Source organism: Chiloscyllium plagiosum, unplaced genomic scaffold, assembly GCF_037043375.1.
Source record: "Chiloscyllium plagiosum isolate Xiang-an unplaced genomic scaffold, Cpla_swu_hap1 HiC_scaffold_40, whole genome shotgun sequence".
Taxonomy (NCBI): Eukaryota; Metazoa; Chordata; class Chondrichthyes; order Orectolobiformes; family Hemiscylliidae; genus Chiloscyllium; species Chiloscyllium plagiosum.
The window spans coordinates 38,728,973-38,753,563 of record NW_028270178.1 but is presented as its reverse complement, the minus strand read 5'-3'; the positions used below and the strand labels follow the sequence as shown (position 1 = coordinate 38,753,563).

The window sequence follows — 24,591 nt, the reverse complement described above, 5'->3', positions numbered from 1 at the left end:
CAATGTGAAACATTAGGTTCTGCTCTCGGCATCAACGTGCAAAAAGGCAAAGGAAAGACAGAGATGATGTACCAGTCCCTGAGCAGGAAGTGTCTCAGGCGCCGGAAGGTTTGTTAGTGTTCTTACAGCAATAATGTACTTTGTGGGCAGGTAATTCTACACTTGCTGCAGAGCTTTTATTTAACTCTGGCTCCTTCCGCCAGCTCCACAAGAATCTATTAGACTGGTTAATGTGTGAATCGACTCTCGGAGTAATATGCCTCTGATTTGGTCACTTGTAATCTGATTGAACTCATAGGCCTTTGAAATGAGAAAATAAAGCCGTCACGAACGCACCTATTGAATTCTGGTTGTTCTTGCACTTTGATAAACAACATTCATAAAGATTTACAAAAATGTTGCCAGTGTTGGAAGGTGTCAGCTACAGGGAGAGGCTGAATAGGCTATAGAGGTTTATAAAATCATGAGGGGCATGCATAGGGTAAATAGACAAGGTCTTTTTTCCCTGTGGTGGGTAGTCCAGAATGATAGGGCATAGGTTTAGGGTGAGAGAAGAAAAAATTACAACGAATCTAAGGCGCAATGTTTTCAAGCAGAAGATGGTGTATTTGTGGAATGAGCTGCCAGAGGAAGTGGTGGAGACTGGTACAATTACAACATTTAAAAGGCATCTGGACGAGTATATGAACAGGAAGGGTTTAGAGGGATATGGGCCACGTGCTGGATAATGGGACTGGATTCGGTTGCAATATCTGGTCAGCATGGACGAGTTGTATTGTATCTCTGTGACTCTATGTGGTTTAGAAACATCAGATATTTTCCTGCTTTACAGTGTTCTCAAAATATCTTATTCAATAAATCCGAGTCATCATCGTCATCATCAAAATCCAAACTGTTGAATACTTCGATAGCTTCATCGTCTCCATTTTGTTTTCTGAAATGCCGTTTGACATTAGGTCGAGCTGGTGGGTAACTTTGTTTGAATTCTGTTGTTCGTAGTTGCAGGTTGTTGGGAAGGGCAGCGTGCACCAGGAATGAAGTGATAGCATTGAGACTGTGGGCTGAACATGCAGAAAGAGACTGGTGAATAATAACTAAAACAAATTGATTTGCACGAAAGCGAGTCTGACTTAACCAAAAGGCAGTCTGTACCCTTTCTTACACATAGACTCGGTACACGAGAAATAAAGCAAACAGATACAACAGTAAACAAATAAAGCTGCTTTTCGGATTCTTTAATGAGGGGTGCACCTTTCTCAGAAACACTGCAATACCAGGACGATGCGCCAAGTTGACGGAGCAAGCTCCTAACCAAACTCATTCCTGCAAAAATCAGATTAATATTCAGTCTCTAACTCAGGTGAACAATATATCAGATATTTAAACTGACAAGAACAGAACTACACATGATCTCAGGCAAAAGGCTGAGAAGCGATACTGGAGTTATCATCAAGATTAGAGCGATGTTGGAAAAGCACAGCAGCTCAGACACTATCCATGGAGTAGGAAAATCGACGTTTCCGGCAAAAGGCCTTCATCAGGAGGGAATTGGGGCGAGGGGAAAGGTAACTTAGAGTGTAATAGGTGAATGGGGGTGGGGACAAAGGGAATAGGTCGGGGAGGATAGTGGAGCAGATGGGTGGGAAAGGTAGATTGGCAGATAGGACAGGTCATGAGGATGGTGCTGAGATGGAAGGTTGGAACTGGGGTAAGGTGGCGGAGGGGAAATGAGGAAGCTCGTGAAATCCACATTGATGCCCAGGGGTTGAAGGGTCCCGAGCTGGAAGATGATGGGTTCTTCCTCCAGGAATTGGGTGGTAAGGGAGTGGTGATGGAGGAGGCCCAGGACCTGCATGTCCTCAGCAGAATGGAAGGGGAAGTTGAAATGTTTGGCCACGGGGCGGTGGGGTTGATTGGTGCGGTTGTCCCATAGATGCTCCCTAAAGTGCTCTGAGAGAAGGTGTCCAGTCTCCTCAATATACAGGAGATCACATCGGGAGCAATGAACATTTCTGGAATGCAGGTGAAACTTTGATGGATGTGGAAAGCTCCTTTGGGGCCGTGGACGGAGGTGTGGGGGAGGTGTGAGTGCACGGTTTGCAATTCCTCTGCCAACTCTTCCTCAGGAAACCAGCTCCAACTCGTCCAAGCAATGATGCGAATTGAGCATGCTCATCCCCGGAAACTTGATTGTGAACCTGTTTGACCATGTCTCGATTGTCTCGACGTTCCTTCTGATCGTGTGGTTTCCACAAGAGGAAACAATTCTCCAACTGATCCTGAACTGGTGTATTGTAAATGCACAACAACGCCTCAATGTTCTCACAGTCTCAGTCACTGTGAAAAGGACCCGGAAATAGTATTCTTTATGAGATGTTCTGTCAGCCTGTTCTGCCAACATAGTCAATGTTCAATCTGCTCCTGTTAACCCCTCTTTGATTTGGAGCCATATTGTCAATTGACTCTTCTTCTGCCCGAAATCTATCACCTCACACTTCTCCACATTGGACTTCATCTGTCATCTATCCATCTAACCCAACAAAATACCAGTATCTTTCTGACATTCAACACCATCCTGCTAATAGTTCTCAACTTCCTTTTTCACTGTTATTGAGATATTTCGACGTTGTGCCTCAACATCAGGAAACAATGAACAACATCAAGATTAGCCAACATCTCTGGCTTTTGGTCAGTGAGTGTGTGTGTGTGTGTGTGTGTGTGTGTGTGTGTGTGTGTGTGTGTGTGTGTGTGTGTGTGTGTGTGTGTGTGTGTGTGTGTGTGTGTGTGTGTGTGTGTGTGTGTGTGTGTGTGTGTGCACCTGTTTCCTGCTATCCATTTTTACACCCAAACCCCAGATACTCACTGCAAGTCTTCGTCACTGTCCTACTCCAATCGCCTGGCAATAACTGGGATCGTATAATTTGTCCACCTTGTTGTCTGCACCATTACATTAACTTTATGATTGTGGTGTAAGGGCCCTCTCATTCCCGAAGGATGATAATGTTTCATAACTTCTCAACATTTTTAATAGAAGCATTCAGATTTTATCCGTAGTTCCTATTATTGTGAATCATATTAAACAACATCATGAATGATTTTTTACAATTTACATTCTTTATCCAGTGAACTGTTCAGAAATCTTATTATCACAGTTCGGAAGTTGGTCACATGGAATCCCGGGAAAGCTAGCCATTTAGATACAAAATTGGCTTGAAATTAGGAGACAGAAGGTGGAGGTTAATGATTGCTTTTCGAACTGGCGGCCTGTGACCAAGGGTGAGATGCAAGGATTGGTGCTGAGTCTACTTATGTCCATCATTTATATAAAGACATAGATGTGATCAAAGTTTGGGAGAAGATTTGGAGTTCGGGTGATCGTTGTTGTGGTTCTGTTCGCCGAGCTGGGAATTTGTCTTGCAGGTCGGCGAACAGAACTACAACACATAGATGTGATTATAGGAGGTATGTTTAGTAAGTATGCAGGTGACACTACAACTAGTGATGACGTGGAGACTGAAGATGGTTACCTCAGAATACAATAGGACCTTGATCAAATGAACCACTGGGCCGAGGAGTGGCAGATAGACTTTAACGTAGATAAATTGGAGTTGCTGAATTTTGGTGAGTCAAATCGGGGCAGGACTTACACATTTCATGGTGAGATGTGATTGCTGAACAAAGGCACTTTGGAGTGCAGGTTCATAGTTCATTGGAAGTGGAGTTGCCTGTAGACAGGGCCATTAAGAAGGCGTTTAATACACTTGCCTTTATTAGTCTGTGCATTGAGTATAGATGTTGAGATATCATGTTGTGGCTGTAAAGGTCACTGGTTCGGTCACTTTTAAATACTGCATTCAGTTCTGGCCTCCCTGCTAAAGGAAATATGTTGTGATACTGGGGTATCAGAAAAGATTTACAAAGATTTTGAGGGTTTGGAGGGTTTGAGCTAAAGGAAGAGGCTGAATAGGTCGAGGCTATTTTCCCTGAAGTGTCAGAGTCTGAGGAGTGACCAAATGAAAGGTTATAATATCATGAGGGATGATGGGTAAACAGGCAATATGTTTTTCTCAAAGTACAGGAGTCCAAAACTAGATAGCATAGCTTTAAGGTGAGGGAGGAACGATGTAGAAATGATCAAAAGGGTGTCATTTTCATGCAGAGAGTGGTGCGTGTATGGAATGAGCTGCCAAACGAGTCTGGTTCAATGGCAACACTGAAAAGGCATTGCGATGTGTTTATGAATAGGAAGGGTTTAGAAGGATTTGGGTTAAATCCTGAAAATGGGACAACAACTTCCAAAAGAAATTGAACTCACATGTCACGTCAATATCACAAACAAATAGAGCACCACAAATTAATACAAAACAAAAGCAGAAAGTGCTAGAGGAATACAGCAGGTCTGGCAGCACCTATTGAGAGAGGAAGCGGTGTTATCTTATGTTTCTTTGAAGTCACCATGAGATCATAAGCATTGGGGCAGAAGGAGGCAATTCAACACCTCGAGCCTGGACTGCTATTCAATATGGTCCTGGCTGATCTCATTTCTGTCTCAACTCCACTGTCCTGACCTGGTCTCTGTCACCCTCCAACTCATTACCCATTAAAATTCTTTACATCTCCTGCTTAAACATATTCCGTGTCCTGAATCCTCTGCACACTGGGGGAGTGCATTCCACAGATTCATGATATTTGGGGAAGTAATTCTTTCTCATCTCTCTTTTAAATCTGCCACTCCCTTATCCAAAACTCTAGCTTCTTGTTCCAGATTGTCGCACTAAGTAAAACCTCATCTCTAACTCGTCAAAGCTCTTTCCCAATCTGTAGAGACAGTGATGGAAAATGGCAGTTACACAGTTATTTTACATCAGCTTTTATTGTCGAAAATATAACATCTACAGCACAACCCACATCCCCTGCCCATTTCCTACCTCAACAAAGAACTCAATCAAAAGTGTGAAACACGACCTTCCATTGGCAAAGCCATGTTGACTGTCTTGTAATAAATTATTTTTCTCAAAGTATATGTTTAACTAACTTGTATTATGATTTCCATCAGGTTTCCCACTGTTGATACAAGTTTCATCAGTAACGTGATGGAAGGGATCAGCAACAGTGATAACAAGCAGTACCTGCTCAGTAATAAACTGCTAGGTGACTTCCAGTTTGGGTTTCGCCAGTGTTAATCAGCTCCCGATCTCATTACAGCCTTGGTTCAAACATGGACAAAAGAGCAGACCTCCAGAAATGAGGTGAGAGTGACAGCACTTGAGAGTGACTGCATTTGGCCATTTATGGCATCAAGGATCCCTGGCAAAACTGGAATCAATGGGTATCAGTTGGCAAACTCTCCGTTGATTTGAGTCATCCTTATGATACCCAACTGCTGCTTCATCAATGACCTTCCCTCTGTCATAAGGTCAGAAGTAGGAATGTTCGCCGATGATTGCACAGTGTTCAGCACCATTCGCAACTCCTCAGACACTGAAGCAGTCTATGCTCAAATGCAAGAAGACCTTTACAATATCCAGGCTGGTGTCGACAAGTGGCAAGTAACCTTCACGCTCCACAAATGCCAGGCAATGACCATCACCAATAAGAGAAACTCTCACCAAGGCCCTTGACATTCACTTTATTTCCTTCACGGGATCCTCCACTGTCAACATCCTCGGGGTTACCATTGACCAAAACTCAACTGGACTCACCACATAAAGACAGTGGCACAAGAGCAGGTCAGAGACTAGGCATACTGTGTCAAGTAACTCATCTAATGACACTCCAACTTCTATCCACCATCGCCAAGGCACAAGTCAGGAGTAAAATGGAATACTCCCCACTTGCTTGGATGGGCGCATCTCCAACAACACTCAAGAATCTTGACACAATCCAGGACAAACCAACCCACATGTTTGGCACCGCACCACACAGGGAAACAGTCCCAGCATATCCAATCTCTCCTTGTAACTCAAACCGTCCAGTCCTGATAACCTACTCGTAACTCTTTTCAGAATTACTCCTACTTTAATAATATCCTTCCTAAATCTGGACGTCTCGAACTTTATACAGTGTTTTAAAAGTGGTCTTACAAACAAGATATCCCAACTCCTCCGCTCAATGTTCTGATCAATAAAGTCAAACGTGACAAACACTGCCTTCACCACCCTGGCTACCTGTGACACCACTTTCAAGGTAGGGTGTATCTGAACCCTACGCTCACTACCCTCCCAGGCAAACATTCCAGACCCGCACCACCCATTGTCTGAAAAGACTTTCTCTCAGAAAACCTTCCGTATGTGAGTACGGAGTGCCAGTCGTAGCTTTCTTCCACTTCAATATCCCTTCCTCATTGAGAACTGAAGATTCAGCTCAACATTAGTTTGTAACTAATTTGCTATTGTTTATATCTGTGTCTTTAGATTAATCATTATTAGCTGTGCATAAGTAGCATTTTGTTACCATGATCCTTAGCACATTCTCAAAAAATATTGTGAGTAGACAAGCTGCTGCAGTCATTTTGCAGCTTATAACAGTCGGAATGAGCAACGCTTGATCAGAACTGCCTAAAGAACAAGCTTACAATTTAAATTGAGAGACTCGAAACAGGTAATTACAATGGACTTCAGAGATGGAAACTGCGCACGTGTTATATTATGTAATTAGATTTTGAAAACATGAATTTCCAGTTTATATTGAAGATTCTTAACAAAACTCATACTCAATAGGAAGAAAATTTTAATTGAATAGCAGAATGGAAAATGCACAGAATAGAACACGCATGATCCAAATTAAAGTATACAACCCTGAGCAGATCTGAATCATTTTTGTGATATGAAAATCTTGCTGTTCTTATTAATTAACAGTGAAATATCTCAACAATTTGTTCAGCTTCCATCTCTCAATTAGAGAATATAGTTATATTAGTCAATATTTTTAAACCATTTCAATTAGTCCTGCATTACAAAATTAGAATTAATAGTTTTTATACCTTTATATATTGTCAGTGATCTGTGCTAGTGCCTCATGGTTAATTTGAAGCATGGCTACATTGATTAATGTTCAGCTGGACCATCCCTGAAAATAAATTGAACATTGTCCATCCAATTGGTAATAGAAAGAGGCAATCCGATAGAAAGTGGAGGCGTTGAGTTAAAAAAAAAACAATATCTGATGTACTGACACTATTTAAAGATAGGGTTCACACCAATATGGATGAGGAATGGGGATTTTATTCCAGGCTACCCACTGAGCCCCTAACATCTCCTGATAGTCCCCAGCACAACACCCAATTGTAAACTTTCCTCTTACTCTAAAGTTGGATGGTCTGGCATTGGTCACCAACTTCATAACCAACATCATGGGGATGACCGGCCTGGACCATCCTCACTGAGGGGCTGTCCCGGGAAACGGAGTAAGGTTAATGAACCAAGCTCCTGAACACAAGGAGAAACTAGTCCCATTTGCTGAATATGTCCAGAGGACAATACAGTTGGACAATGCTTGCTTTTTGTTGATTGATCTTGTCCCCTGCAGAGGTTAGCAAGTGACAAGGATAGATGAGCAAGAGTGGTGCAGGGTCTGTCCACAGTTACGGGGACTCGAAGGAGAGATTCCACAACAATGATGCCCAGGTAGACCCCTCAATCCAGTCGTTAAAACAAGCCTTACAAATACCTGTAAACATTGGTGATGGACTGGAATGCAATCCCAAACACGGGAAGTCAGGAGGTGATTACTAGGAATGGTTTGTGACCATTTATCAAGCCTTTAATCTGGAAGCTGACTCACCTTCGTTTAACGTTATGCTTTTACAACATATTCCTTCTGGTGTCTCTGGCATGATCCAGACAAACAATATGAACTGGTCCAAGAATTCCCGGTCGCTAATGAGGTGAGTGGTGGTCGTCTGCAGAGATGGCCAGAACGAAACCGAACCACAATCCAAGGGCCTAGCAAAAGGAGAACCTTCAAATATTTCCCGACTCTTGTTGTGCCTTTGGCATGGCCTTTTTGGAACACAGAGGATTGAACTTCCATAAATAACTTCCACGGAACAGCTTATTAGGAATGCTGCTTTTGTCCAACCAGTCTGGCAGTTATCAAATATTCGATTCACGCTGAGGCAACTGATACAGTCTCCAAAGGAAATGAGTGGGTACGTGCAAACTTCTGTCCCCAATGGGTTCCCAGTAAAACCCGGTTGGACACAATGTAAGGACGGGTATGCCAGACCTGGGTAAAATACAGAAATGACAGAGGGGAGACCTTGCTGAACAGCACAAACAATTGACAATATAAGGCCGGGTATGCCAGAGCTTGGGAAGACACAGAAAGTACAGAGGCGGGAGACCCTGCTGAACAGCACAAACAATGGACACTATAAGGCTGGGTATCCTAGACCTGGGGAATTTACAGATATCATAGAGGGAGACACCCTGCTGAACAGAAAAAAACAATGGACTCAAATGGGGTGCTCCCTCGATGCTCAAACCAAGCCGTGGATGATCCCTGTGGGACATGTTTGTGATCCTTCTTTGCTCACAACCTCGTTGTTTCTATGCATAATTGGAGACGCTTGGGGAAAGAGTAAAATACTTTATTACAAACCTGGTGGCACCCGAATTTCCAGAAAGCAGCTCAGAAAAGAACTGAAGCATGGTCGATTTGTAAAAAGAGGAATGTGTAAAAGGGATATCCCTGCGGTCTGGAAATGCTGACTTGCCTGGTGGGCCCTTCTACTTGTCTGCAACTTGCTTTATAGAATTATCTCGAGTACATTTTTATCAAAATTGCCTGCTGAGAGAACTTGTATTTTGGAGATTGATTGAAATACAAATACAAAATAGAACATTACAACGCAGTACAGGGCCTTTCAGGAATCGCTTTGCCAAAAAAGGAAGTTAGTCTCATAGACCATCACAGCGCAGAACATGCCCTGCATGGAACTGTTCGGCTGAAAAAGGAAGTTAGATTAATACAACATAGATCATTACAGTGCAGTACAGGCCCCTTATGAAACCAATCGCCCAATAAAGGAAGTTAGACTCAAGGAACATAGATCATTACAGTGTAGTACAGGCCCGCTCAGCTAATGCAGGAAGTTAGAATCATAGATCATAGGACATTTCAGGGTAGTAGAGGCAATTTATGGAACCGGAGGCATGATAGTGGAAGTTTATGGAACTGCTCGGTCAATGCTGAATGTTAGACTAATGCAACATAGAAAATTACAGAGCAGTACAGGCCCTTTATGGACCTGGTTGCACGATAAAGGAAGTCAGACAAAGACAACATAGAACATTACAGCGCAGTACAGACCCTTTATGGAACCGGTCGCCTAAAAAAGGAAGTTAGACTCAGAGAACATAGATCATTACAGTGTAGTAAAGGCCCAAATGGAACCTATCGGCTAATACAGGAAGTTAGACTAATACAACATAGAACATTACAACACAGTACAGGACCTTTATGCAACCTCTCAGCTCACAAATGAAGTCACACGAATATAACATCGACCATATACAGAGCGTAATACAGGTCTTTTATCGAACTGCTTGGTTAATATAGAAGTTAGACTCAGAGAACATAGAATATGACAGCGCATATGGGATCGCTCGGCTGGTAAAGGAAGTTCGACTAATACAACATCCAATGTGACAGTGCAGCGCGCCTCTTTATGGAACCGTTCAGCTAATAAAGAATGGTGCACTCATAGAACATAGAACATTACAGCGAAGTACGTGCCCTTTATGGAACTGCGCGGCTTACACAGGAAGATACACTCATAGAACATAGAACATTACAGCACAGTACATGTCCTTTCTGAAAACGCTCGGTTAATAAAGAAAGACAAACTCATTGAACATTGAAGATTACACCGCGTTCGAGGCTCTTTATGGAACCACTCGGATAATTATGACCATTAGACTCGAAGAACATCGCACATTACAACGCATGATTGGCCCTTTATGGAAACGCTCGGCTATTACAACGACTTTCACTCATAGAACATAGAACATTACTGGTCCTTTATGGAACAACTCGGCTAATAAAGGAAGATAGACTAATACAACATCGAACATCAAAGTGCAGTATAGGCCCTATGTGGAAATGCTCGGTTATTAAAGGTATTTGGACTAACAGAACATAAAACATTACAGTGCAGTATAGGCACTTTATGCAACCACTTGGCTAATACCGAACATTATATTAATACAACTTAGAACATTGCAGCACAGCACAGGTCCTTTATGGAACCGGTCGGCTAATAAAGGTATTTAGACTAATACAACATACAAAATCACAGCGCAGTACAGGTCCTTGAAGGAAATGCTCAGCCAATAAAGGAAGTTAGACCAATACAAGTTAGAACATTACAGCGCAGCACAGGCCCAATGTGGAATCACTTGCTTGACAATGGAAATCAGACTCAGAGAACATGAAGCATTATAGCGCAGTGCAGACCCATTATGGAACCGTTCGGCTGGTAAAGGAAGTAAATCTAATACAATGTAGAACATTATAGCGCAGCAAAGGCCCTTTATGGAACCGCTCGGCTAATGCAGGGTATTACACTCAGAGAACATAGAACAGTACAGTACAGAATAGTCTCTATAGGGCACCACTTGCATGATAACGGATGTTAGATTCATAGAACATGGAGCGTTACAGCTCAGTACAGGTCCTTTATGCAACTGCTTAGCTAATGCCGGATGTTTGACTAATACAACATATAATATTACAGCGCAGTACAGGCCCTTTATGGAACCGCACGGCGAATGACAGATGTTAGAATAATACAACATAGAACATGACGACGCATTACAGGCTTTTTATGGAACCGCATGGCTAATAAAGGAAGTTAGACGAATAGAACATAGGACATTACAGCGCAGTACAGACCCTTCAGGGAACCACTTGGCTCCTGAAGTAAGTTAGGATGAGAAAGTGAGGACTGCAGATGCTGGAGATCAGAGCTGAAAATGTGTTGCTGGAAAAGCGCAGCAGGTCAGGCAGCATCCAAGGAACAGGAGAATCGACGTTTTGGGCATAAGCCATTCTTCAGGAATGAAGTAAGTTAGACTAATACAACGTAGAACATTACAGTACAAGTCTTTTATGAAACCACTCAGCAGCAAAGTAAGTTACACTGACTGAACATAGAACATTACACAGCATTACAGGGCTTTTATGCAACCACTCGGATAATTATAGCTATGAGACTCGAAGAACATAGAAAATTACAGCGCAGTACAGGCCATTTATGGAAACTCTTAGCTTATAAATGAAGTTATACTCGTAGAACATTGAAAATGACAGGTCAGTACAAGCCCTTTATTGAACCGCTCAGCGAGAAAAGGAAGCGAGATTAATACAACATAGAACATGACAGCGCACTGCAGGTCCTATATGGAACCACTCGGCAAATAAAGGAAGTTAGACGAAAACAACATAGAACATGTCACTGCAGGACAGGACCTTTATGGAAACGCTCGCTTGTTGATGGAAATTACAGTGATACAACAAAGAATTTGACAGTGCAGTGCAGGCCCTTTATGTAACCGCTTTGCCAATTACGAAAGTTAAACTAATACAACAAAGAACATTACTTCACAGTACAGGTCCTTTCTGGAGGCGCTCGGCCAATAAAGGAAGGTATACACCGTGAACACAGAACATTAGAGTGCAGTACAAGCCCTTTATGTAACCGCTTGGCTAATAAAGGAAGTTAGACTCATATGCGATTGAGCATTATTTATGGAATGGCTTGGCTAATAACGGATGTTCGACTTTACAACATGGAACATTACAACGCAGTGCAGGCCTTTTATGCAACCGGTTGGCTTATAATTTAAGGTAGACTCATACAATACAGTACATTACAGCGCAGTACATGCCCTTTCTGAATTGCTCGTCTCATACAGGAGGCTAGACTCGCAGAACATAGACGTTGGACTCATGCAACATAGAACATAATGGTGCAATACAGGCCCTTTATGGAATCGCTCAGATACAAAAGGAATTTAGATTAATACAACAAGGAACATTACAAAGGGGTGCAGGTCCTTTATGGAGTTGCTCGGCTAATATGGAGTTCAGACAAATACAGCATAGCTCATGGCGGCGCAGTACAGGCCCTTTATTGAACCGCATGGCTGATAAACAAACTAAGAGTAATACAACACAGAATATGACAGCGCAGTACAGAGACCTAATGGAAGAGCTCGGCTAATAAAGGAAATTAGACTCATACAAAACAACGCAGTACAGATCCTTTCTGGAACTGGTCCGCTCATACAGGAATTTCGAGTAAAACAACATAGAATATCACAGCGCAGTTCATGTCGTTTATGGAACCACTCGGCTCATAAATAAAGTTAGATTGATAGAATATAGAACACTACAGCACAGTACAGGCCCTTTATGGAACCAATCAGATAATAAAGAAAGTTAGACCAACACAACATAAAACATTACATGGTGGAGGTTTGCTCGCTGAGCTGTAGGTTTGATATCCAGACATTTCATTATCTGGCTAAGTAACCTCATCAGTGGCGACCTCCAAGTGAAGCAAAGCTGTTGTCTCCTGCTTTCTATTTATATATTTGTCCTGGATGGGGTAGCTGGGTTTTGGTGTGATGTCATTTCCTGTTCGTTTTCTGAGGGGTTGTTGGATGGTATCTAGATCTATGTGATTGTTTATGGCGCTGTGGGTGGAGTGCCAGGCATCTAGTAATTATCTGGCATGTCTTTGCTTAGCCTGTCCCAGGATAGATGTGTTGTCCCAGTCGAATTGTTTTTTTACACACGGAAGAAAAACAAACACCATTTCGACTGCGACAACACATCTATCCTGGGACAGGCTAAGCAAAGACATGCCAGAGAATACCTCGAGGCCTGTAACTCCAACCATGACAGCACAGTACAGGCCATTTATGGAACCGCTTGGCCGATAAAGAAACTTAGACTAATACACCATAAAATATGACGACGCAGTGCAGGCCCTTTTCAGAACCTCTCGGCTAATACTAGGTGTTAGATTGTACAACCAAGCACATTGCAGCGTAGTTCAGACCGTTTAGGGAATCGCTCGGCTAATAATGGAATTTAGACTAATATAACATAAAATATCACAGTGCAGTACAAATTGATTATGGAATGACTCAGCTAATAAATAACGTTACACTCATACAATATAGAATATTACAGTACAGTACAGGCCCTTTATGGAACCTCTCAGATAAGAAAAGGACGTTGGAATAATACAACATAGAACATGATAGCGCAGGACAGGCCATTCATGGAACCGCTCGGCTAATAAAGGAAGTTAGATTAATACAATATAGGACATGACAGCGCAGCACAGGCCCTTAATGGAACCACACGGCCAAGAAAGGAGGTTGGACACAGAGAACATAAAAGCTCAGCACAGGCAGTTTATGGAGCCGCTCTACTAATACAAGACGTCAAACTAAAACAACATGGAACATTACAGCACATTAAATGCCCTTTATGGAAATGTTTGGCTAATAGAGAATGTTAGTCACAGACAACATAGAACATTACAGTAAAGCACAGGTCCTTTAAGGAATCGCTGTGCTGATAAACGAAGTTAGACTTATAGGACATGGAACATTACAGCTCAGTATAGGCCCAGTATGGAACTGCCCGGCTAATAAATCAAGTTGGACTAATAAAACAAAAACATGACAGAACAGTACAGGCCCTTTATGGAACCGTTCGGCTAATAAAGAAATTTTGACTAATACAACATAGACTATCATAGCGCAGTACAGGCTGATTATGGAACCGCTCAGCGAATAAATAGTGGCGGAACTGTGTGGCTAATAAAGGACGTTAAACTAATGGGCGGCGCAGTGGCACAGTGGTTAGCTAGAGACCCGGGTTCAATTCCCGCCTCAGGCGACTGACTGTGTGGAGTTTGCACATTCTCCCCGTGTCTGCGTGGGTTTCCTCCGGGTGCTCTGGTTTCTTCCCACAGTCCAAAGATGTGCAGGTCAGGTGAATTGACCATGCTAAATTGTCCGTAGTGTTAGGTAAGGGGTAAATGTAGGGGTATGGGTGGTTTGTGTTTCGGCGGATCGGTGTGAACTTTTTGGGCCGAAGAGCCTGTTTCTACACTGTAAAGTAATCTAATCTAATCTAAATAAAGTTGCACTCATAGAACATAGAACATTGTAGCAGAGTCATAGGCAATTTATGGAACCTTTCAGATAATTAAGGAAGTTAGACCAATACAACACAGAACATTACAGTGCAGTACATGGCAACGCAGCTCAGGCTCTTAATGTAACGGCTAATAAAGGAAGTTAGACTCAAAGAACATAAAAGCTCAGCATAGGCTCGTCTAATACAAGACGTTAAACTAAAACAAAATTGAACATTATAGCACAGTACATGCTCTTTATAGAACTGTTCGGCTACTGGAGGATGTTAGGCTCATGTAACATAGAACATTACAGCGCAATGTAGGTGCATTAAGGAATCGCTCAGCTAATAAAGGAAATTAGACTGACAGGACATGGAACATTAGAGATCAGTACAGGCCCAATATGGAACTGCCCGGCTACTAAATCAAGTTCGACGAATACAACGTAGAACATTTTCGTGCAGTGCAGGCCCTTTATGGAACTGCTCGGCTGATAAATAAACATTAGACTAATACAACACAAAATATAACAGCGCAGTACTGGGCCATTCTGGAACCGCTCCGCTAATACAGGTTGTTTGACTCATAGAACACAGAACATTACACCGCAGTTCAGACCGTTTATGGGATCACACGGCTCATAAAGGAATTTAGACTAATACAACATGGAATATCACAGCGCAGTACAGGTTGTTTATGGAACCACTTGGCTAAGAAATAAAGTTACACTCGTAGAAAATAGATCATTCCATCGGTGTACTGGCCCTTTTTGAACTGCTCAGCTAATGCAGGAAGTTAGATTCACAGAACATAGAACGTTACAGCGCCGTACACACCCTTCATTGAACCGCTTGGCTGATAAAGGAAGTTTGACTAATACAACATAGAACATGACAGTGCACTGCAGGTCCTTTATGGAACTACCTGGGCAATAAATGAAGGTAGACTAGTACAACATAAAACTTTACAGCGCAGTACAGGCCCTTTAAGGAACTGCTCGGCTCATAAAGGAAATCAGACTGATATAACATAGAACATGATATCTTAGCACAGGCCCTTTATGGAACCGCCAGACTGATAAACGAAGCTAGACAAATCAACATAGAACATTACAGCGCCGTACAGGCCCTTTATGGAACCCCTCGCTAATAGAGGATGCTATACTCATACAACATTGAAAATTACAGCGCAGTACAGGCCCTCTAAGCAACGGATCAGCTAATAAAGGAAGTTAGACGAATAAATCATAGAACATTACAGCACAGTACAGGCCCTTATAGCGACCGGTCCTCTAAAAAAGGAAGTTAGACGAGTAAAACAGAGAACATGAACGCGCAGTACGAGTCCCTTATGGAACTGTTCGGACAATAAAGGAAGTTAGACTCATAGAACATAGAACATCACAGCTCAGCACAGGCTTTTTATTGAAACGCTCAGCTAATAGAAGACTGTAGACTAATACAGAAAGTATACTGCACTGTAATGTTCTATGTGGTATTATTCGAGCTTTCTTCTTCATCCGTGCGGTTCAATGATTTGCGTGTACTGTGCTGTAACGTTATATTTTCTGTGTGACTAACTTCCTGTATTAGCCGAAAGGGCCAATACTGCGATGGAATGGTCTGTGTTCTATGAATCTAAAGTCCTTCCACAGCTGAGCTGTTGCATAAGGGGCCTGTACGGCGCTGTAATGTTCTTTGTTATATTATTCTAACTTACTTTATTAGACAAGCGGTTCCATAAAAGGTCTGTACTGCGCTGTAAAGGGCTATGTTGTATTAGTCTAACTTCCTTTATTAGCCAAGTAGTTCCATAAACCGCTTGTTCTGCGCTGGAATGTTCAATATTGTATTATTCTAACTTGCTTTATTATCTGAGTGGTTCCATAAAGGGCCTGTACTGCGCTGTAATGTTCTTTGTTGTATTAGTCTAACAACTTTGATATTCTGAGTGGTTCCATAAAGGGCCTGTACTGCGCCATCGCATTCTGTGTTGTATTCGTCTAAGTTCCTTTATTATATGAGTGGTTCCTTAATGGAACCTCTCGGCTTCGAGAGGATGTTAGACTCAGACAACATAGAACAATACAGCGCAGTACAGATCCTTCGAGGAAACGCTTGTCTAATAAAGGAAGTTAGATTAATGCAAAATAGAACATTACAGCGCAGTGTTGCCCCTTTCCGGAGTCGTTCAGCTAATAAAGGAAGTTTGACTAATACAACATAGAACATGATGGCGCACTACAGGCCCTGTATAGAACCATTTGAATAATAAAGGACGTTAGACTTATACAACATAGAACATTACAATTGCAGTGCAGGCCCTTTATGGACCCTCTCGGCTAATAATGGAAGTTAGACTAATACAACATAGAACATTACTCCGCAATACAGGAGATTTATGGAACAGCTCAGCTAATAAAGGAAGTTAGACTAATATAACATTGAAAATTACAGTGCATGACATGTCGTTTCTGGAACTGTGTGGCTAGTAAAGGACGTTAGACTAATACAGCATAGAACATGACAGCGCAGTACAAGTCCCTTATGGAACCACTCGGCCAATAAAAGAAGATAGACTGAGACAACAAAGTACATCACAGCTCAGCACAAATGGTTTGTTGAACCGCTCGGCTCATAAAAGACTTTAGACTAATTTAACATAGAACATTACAGCGCAGTGTAGGCCCTTCATGGAAACGCTCGGCTGAGAAAGAAAATTAGACAAAAGCAACATAGATCTTGAAGGCGCAGTACAGGCCCTGTATGGAACCATCCCACCGATAAAGAAGCTTAGACAAATATAACATAGAATATCACAGCGCAGTACAGGCTCTTTATTGAACCGCTCAGCTAAAATAGCAAGTTAGACTCATACAAGACAGAGCATTATCGGACAGTACTGACCCTTTCTGGAACCACTCTGCTTTTCAAAGAAATTAAACTAATACAACATAGAATATCACAACGCAGCACAGGTCACTTATGGAACCACTCAGCTAATAAATAAAGTTAAACTCATAGAACATACAACATTACAGCTCAGTACAGGTCCTTTATGGAACGACTCAGATAACAAAGGAAGTTAGACTAATACAACACCGAACATTGCAGCACAATATCGGCCCCTTATAGAACCGCTCGGCTCATAAAGGAAGTTAGACAAATATGACATAGAACATTACCACGCAGTATAATCCCCCTTATGAAACCGCAAAGTCAATAAAAGAAGTGAGACTCATACATCACAGAACATTACAGCGCGGTACAGACCCTTCATTGAACCGCTCAGCTACTAACGGACGTTACACTGATCCATCATAGAAAATTAAACCGGAGTACAGTCCCTATATGGAACTGCTCGCCTAATAAAGTAAGTTAGACTAATACAACATAGAACATTACAGCGCAGTGCAGACCCTTTCTGCAACAGCTTGGTGAATAAAGGAATTTATGCTCACAGAACATAGTAAATAACAGTGCAGTCCTTTTAAGAATCGCTCAGCTAATAAAGGAAATTAGGCTGATGTAACATAGAACATTATAGCACAGTACAGGCCCTTTATGGAACCACTTGGCTGATAAATGAAGTTACACTCAGAGAACTTAGAACATTACAGCAAAGTGCCGGCCCTTTATGGAACTGCTCGGCTAATATAGGAAGACAGACAAATACGACTTAGAACATTACAGCGCATTGCAGGCACTTTATGAAACCGCTCAGCTAATAAAGGAAGTTCAACTCATCGAATGTAGAACATTACAGCGCAGTAAATGTACTTTAAGGAATCGCTCGGCCAAAAAAGGATGTTAGCCTCATCGAATAAAGAACATTACAGCGCAGTGCAGGCCCTTTATGGAACCACTCGGCTAATAAAGTAAGTTAGAGTAATACAACATAGAATATGACAACGCAGTACGGGCCCTTCGTCCCTCGATCTTGTGCCAACCTGGAAAACCAATCCAAAACCCATCTCACCTACACTATTCCATTATCATTCATACTTTTGTACGGTGATCATTTATATAGCCTTACAGTTGGTGAGTCTACTACTGCTGCAGCCATAGCGTTCCACGCCCTTACTACTCTCTGCCCTCTGTCCTTTTTGTATCACCCCTCAATTTAACCTGTTTCCCCTTGTGCTAACTATCACCATCCCAGGAAAAAGGCTGTCACTCTCCACACTATCTAACCCTCTGATAATCTGATACATCTCTATTACAACACATCTCAACCTTCGTCTCTCTCACGAAAACAGCCTCAAGTCCCTCAGACTTTCATTATATGACCTTTGCTCCATAACAGGCAACATCCTGGTAAATCTACTCTGCACCATTTCCAATGTTTCCACATCCTTCCGAAAATGCGGCAACCCGAACTGTATGCAATACTCAAAGTGCAGTCGCATCAGAGTTTTGTACAGCTGCAACATAACCTCGTGGCTCAGAAACTCAATCCCTCTACCACTAAAAGCTGACACACTGTATGCCTTCTTAATAACCCTACCAAACTGGGTGGCCGCTTTCAGGGATCCATACACATGGACACAGAGATCATTCTGCTCATCCACACTTCCAAGAATCTTCCCATTAGCCCACTACTCTGCATTCCTGTTACTACATCTAAAGTCAATGACCGCACACTTTTCGGCATTAAATTCCCTTTGCCACCTCTCAGCCCAGCTCAGCAGGTTATCTTTGTCCCTCTGTGACCTGAAACATCCTTCAGCACTATCCACAACTCTACCCATTGTTTTACGCCCTCATCCAGGTCACTTATAAAAATGACATACAGCAGTGGCCCCAAAACAGATCCTTGTGGTAGACCACTTGTATTCCAGGATGGACATTTCCCATCAATCACGACCCCCGGTCTTCTTTCAGTTAGCCAGTTTCTGATCCAAACCACTAAATCGCCCTCAATCTCATGCCTCTTTATTTTCTGCAATAGCCTAACGTTGGGAATCTGATCAAAAACATTTCTAAAGTCCACATCAACTGCTTTACCCCATCCATCTCTTTGGTCACCTTTTCAAAGAACTCAGGAAGGGTTATGAGGCACAACCCACCCTTCACCCGTGTTGACTATCCTTAATCCTAGGGATTATGAATCCCATCTCTTGTAATCCTTTCCAACACTTTACCAAAACCGAAGTAAGGCTCCCTGGTCTATCATGATCAGGGTTGTCTCTAATCTCCTTCTAGAACAAGGGAACAGCGTTTGCTATCCTCCAGTCCTCTGCTGCTATTCCTGTAGACAATGACAATATAAAGATCAAAGGCAAAGGCTCTGCAATCTCCTCCGTGGCTTTTCAGAGAATCCCAGGATAATCCCATCCAGCCCAGGGGGTTTATCTATTTTCATACTTTCCAGAATTGCTAATATCTCCTCCTTATGAATCTCAATCCTACCTAGATTAGAGTGGTACTTGAAAAGCACAGCAGGTCAGGCAGCATCCGAGGAGCAGGAAAATCGATTTTCGGGCTAAAGCCCTTCATAATCACAACTAGTCTGTTAGCCTGTATCTCAGTATTCTCCATGACAACATTGTCGTTTTCCAGTGTGAACATTGATGACAAATATTCGTTTAGAGCATCTCCATCTCCTCAGGCTCCACGCACAACTTTCCACTCCTGTCCTTGACAGGCCGGAATCTTACACTCATCATTCTTTTATTCCTGACATGCCGACAGAAAGCTTTACAGTTCACCTTGATCCTACCTGCCAATGACTTCTCGTGTCCTTTCCTGGCTCTTCTCAGCTCTCGCTTTCTCTTCTTCCTGGCTAACTTGCAACTTGTGGGCGGCACGGTGGCACAGTGGTTAGCACTGCTGCCTCACAGCGCTAGAGACCCGGCTTCAATTCCCGACTCAGGCGACTGACTGTGTGGAGTTTGCACATTCTTCCCGTGTCTGCGTGGGTTTCCTCCGGGTGCTCCGGTTTCCTACCACAGTCCAAAGATGTGCGGGGCAGGTGAATTGGCCATGCTAAATTGCCCGTAGTGTTAGGTTAAAGGGGTATGGTTGGGTTGCGCTTCGGCGGATCGGCGTGGACTTGTTGGGCCGAAGGGCCTGTTTCCACACTGTAAGTAATCTAATCTAATCTCATCACAAGCACCTGAACTGACTTTTCATATCTTCTCCATACATTAGCCTCCTGCTTTCTCTTGACAAGGAATTTTACTTCTTTAGTTAATAACAGCTCCCTGTTGTACAGTTCACTTTTCCTAGATGACATCCCAATAACCTAAAAATATGAATCATTCACCCATACACCGGCCCATCAACCACACATTCATCTGCTATATCCTCAATTCCTATCATCATTAGCGTGTAGCACCGGCAGTATTCCAGATATTGCCACACTCGAGTACCGACTTTTTAAATTCCTGGCTAACTTTTGATATTCCTCTTTCAGAATCTCATCATTTTCCCATCCTATGAAATTGGTTCCAATGTGTATATTGACCCTCTGCTGGTCCCTCTCCCCATCAGAACATTTTCCACCCTCTCTGAGACATCCTTCACTCTGGCATCAGGAAGGCAACACGCCATTCTGATATTTTGCTGCTGACCACAGAAACATTTGTCTGTAACTCTTCCTCGAGAGTCCCCTAACACAATCGACCTCTTGTGTTAGGGACACCGACGTACCTCTCATTCCATTAGAGCCAGTCTCAATACCAGAAATTGGGTCGTGCTCTGTTTCCCGAAGAATCCATCCCTGCCTCCATTTTCTATTCTGGTTTGAGATGGGTGAGTCACAGAAGGCTCCTGCACTATCTGCCTATCTCTCCTACCTTTCCTGGAGTTAACACATCTAGCTGACTGTATCTGAGATCCTTCTCCCTTCCTGTTCCTCTAATCCATCCCACCCTCTTGCTCTTGTAAATGCCTCATTGTGTTGAACTGTCGCTCCGTCTGATCGATTCGATCTGATAGGATTCATTACAAAAGATATTTATTGCCAATTTGTTGCTCAGTAACACTTATAATCTCTTGAAACTCGAACATCAACAGACCCAAAAAATAGCACCGTCTTATTTCCCTACAAAACATTGCTCCAGGCTAACTTCATACTTATGGCTTACATTTTTAAATTTTAATCAAGAGTCAGATCTCAGTAAAACACATATTCAAGAACCCAATGTACTCACTCTTTTTGATTTACAGCAAGGATACACATAAAACTACTGACGTATCTGTTTTTGTGCTGGGACTTCTCCCAAACAGGGTCCTCCAAGATGAATTGTGAATTTCGCTGCTTGTTAAGTTTCCCTGGACTCACTCCGATGCCCAGCATTACATGATTTCAAACCGCAAAGGCAGTAGGTGGCGAAACAAAGTTACTCAGAAAAATTTGTAATGAACAATATGATAATGATTATGCGTGACTGTCTGACCCGATCTTGGAAATAAAGAGATTAAGTTTTGTCCCAGAAGAAATAGAGCCTTATTGTACATTAAGTTTTCTGCATAAAACATAAAACGTTTTATTAAAAGAATGTCGTTAAATCAGCAATTTAACTTCACATTATGTGCACAAACTTAAAACAATAGACCTTTTAATATATAGTTTTGACAAGAAACCCCCCCCCCCCACCCCCATCCCCCAACCAAATCAATTAAAAGTTCAAGTAGGCAATCTAGTGGCTGTTTTGTAGTATTGTGTCAGCTGAAACACTGGGAAATGTTTGAGCTGATTGTATTTTGGAACAGTTCATTGACTGCTTCACATGGTATATATAATATCGTGACTAAAGTTGGTCAGTACTGAAGTACTGTTTCCGAGATGTTCAACACTCATCAAATAAAAGCTTTTCTTTCTCTTTCCGAACTGTTTGATGTACTTGTCTGTGAACAACTTTCTATTTATATAGGTCACCCTGACTGCACTGCATCTCAACTTTCCCCAGTCTTCTTCAGTTAATGAATATTTTGCTTGTCCATGCTGAATATGAGATTGACAATGCACAGCATTATACTCCATCAGCTGTTTTTTTTTTTGCTAACTCTGCTTAACTATATCTTCCTGATGGAGACTCTTACTGTTCGACTCATTACTTTCTTTCTTGACTCTGTATTAGTGTGACTACAGTTTGTGATTATGAATGTTACAGCACTGATCTCCCGTTACAGTTTAGTGACCTGCAAATGACCATTTTCCCTCAATCTGTTTCTCATCATGACTCAATTCTCACTCTAAACTAGTACATTCATGCTGTCACCATGTGCTGTGAGAACGGACTATAACATTATTTCGGAAATATTATAAAATGGCCTTTAGAAATTCATACACAAAACATCTGCAGGCCATCCTTTGTCCTCCTAGGTTATGGACTATTTTGTCATCATGTTTTGCTTTTCATAAAGCACTGCTATCATTGCTTCATTTCGAAATATCTTGCAACAACCTCCTTTGAAAAAAGCAGTGTAGCAATATTTTCCCCTACGGTAACAGTTAGACTGACACAGACATTATTTCCTGGTTCTTTTTCCCAACCTTGGATTGAGGCAGAGATTCCTTCTTGGTAATCTCAGGCAGTGAGAGCGATTGAACCTCAGTCAGTGACAGGAATTGAAACCATCACCGTACATCATAAACTAGCTGACCAGATAACAATCCCTCTTTCAGAAGGTGCAGGTCAGAATAGAATCAGAAGCGGTCAGTCCCCTCCATCTGGAAAATGGAGGTGAGGCTGTGCAATTCAGAGGCCGAACTACTGTTCAGGATTAAAAAAGCGATGCTGCTGAATAAAAAGAGGTTGTTGTGATGTTAGACCCTGGCAGGTAAAACAGTGACAATGATTTGACTGGACGCAAGGTAAATACCATGACGACTATTTCACCCTGAGAAATGAGCAGGCACACAGCTTGAAACAATGTATTTCGAGAACGTTTAATTTTCACAAGTGCAATCCTCAGCCACATCAGAATAGGCTATTCTGAGTGAGAACACATGTTGATATTTACCGAGTTTGGGAAGAAAGTTTTGGGTTAACTTTTTTTTTAATCAACAGGAAAGGAAGTTTCATCATCTTCTTCATCTCTTCCCTGAACTTGGTTTGTGTGGCTACATAAATACATGGGTTTGTACAGGAACTTAAATACATGAGAATGTACCCAGACTCTGTGGCAATATATGTTGGAGCTGTGTGATCCCCTCGGTAATATGCTGTTGTGGTGAGTTTGCTGGTTAAAAAGTTAACGACTGCTGTTAGCCACAATACGACAAAACTGCCTGAGACACTGAACAGTAACACGATTGATTTCCTTCTGCTTTTCATCTCTAGGTTGGTGCTATTCTCATTGCTGAGACCCCGCAGTCCCCTACGGATTTTGCCGGTCACTATAATACGCTGGACTGTCAAAGTGTTAAACAGTAATATCAAACAAAAAGGCAGCCATGCTACTAAAATACTTTTCATCCAAGAGTAGGCCTCACCTGCAGGCAAAGTATAAAAGGCCATATGGGAGCGACAGCCCCAGGCAACTTTGGAAATTATTCGGCTGGGTTCATATGCAAACCAGAAGGGTATGTTCTCCAAAGAAATCAGGGCAGGCAGCGTCGTTAAAATCACAGTGGCAGTTCTCACTGTGCAGTAGTTTGATTTAAACTTCTGACAACAGATCGTTACAAATCGATCAATTGTAAAAAAGACAGTGAACCACACAGACATATCCAATGTGGCAGGATTAACACAGAGAATGAACTTACAAACAGCAGTGTAGGATAGAAACGAATGTGGAAAGTGATAACTGAAAATGTGATACACAATGACATTGAAAAATATCACGAGGAAATCTGCAGTTGCCATGGCAATCATGTAAGCCAAGATACATTTAGAAAGTCCACAATTTCCACTGGAGAGAATGACGATAGTCAGTAGGTTTGCTGTAAGAAGGAGAGAGAAGAGAAATAGATATCACAGAAAATATTTGCGTCATAGTCAGAGGTGATTTTACATTGAGTTTCCCAAAGACGATTTTTTATAATGTAGACCAATGGCACTGACAGTTTCTTTTGATAACAAAACTACATTTAAAATTTAATATTGGTGCTCTTCTAACAATCTTTATATTTCATTGATGGCAATGTCTAAATTATTTCCAGATAATTGCTAAACATTTTGATTCCAACAAAACTTTCTGTTTGGACACAAACATTGCGTTAACTTCCCAGGATTGATTTTCTTTGTTGATACTCATCCTGGAGGAGCCACACAGTAAATGTGCATCACCGAGTCTGTCTTTCCCAGTTCCTTCTGATGGATAAGCGTCTCTGTAATGAGGACTATTCCTGAAATTTCTGACATGAGCACCATGACCTTCACTGTCCACGAAGAAAAATAACATTGCCTTACCAAGAACGCCAAAGGCTGCAATAACAGGATAGCAGATGTTCTTTATATGGAGAATTGTTACCAT

The 24,591-nt window shown here is 42.0% G+C and overlaps 1 protein-coding gene and 1 non-coding gene across 2 annotated transcripts; both read right to left on the bottom strand.

The window, feature by feature from the left end:
* Positions 1-837: 837 nt before the first annotated feature.
* LOC148138482 (uncharacterized) lies at positions 838-24,591 on the bottom strand. Its single transcript, XM_087981728.1, has 4 exons — positions 24,528-24,591; positions 23,137-24,058; positions 7,783-8,000; positions 838-1,061 (listed from the first exon to the last, which is right to left on the bottom strand). The coding sequence occupies exons 1-4, from the start codon at positions 24,589-24,591 to the stop codon at positions 838-840; spliced, it is 1,428 nt and encodes a 475-aa protein (XP_087837854.1).
* LOC122558136 (U2 spliceosomal RNA) lies at positions 1,241-1,436 on the bottom strand. The gene has a single exon (XR_006314040.1). It is a non-coding gene; the product is annotated as a U2 spliceosomal RNA (small nuclear RNA).

Coding starts and splice junctions, on each gene's coding strand:
- LOC148138482 (XM_087981728.1), bottom strand. CDS start 24,591: ATGGTAACAATTCTCCATATAAAGAACATCTGCTATCCTGTTATTGCA. Junction 24,059..24,527: donor TGCAGCCTTTGGCGTTCTTG/GTAAGGCAATGT, acceptor TCCTTCTTACAG/CAAACCTACTGACTATCGTC. Junction 1,062..7,782: donor AAGCATAACGTTAAACGAAG/GTGAGTCAGCTT, acceptor CTGCATGTTCAG/CCCACAGTCTCAATGCTATC.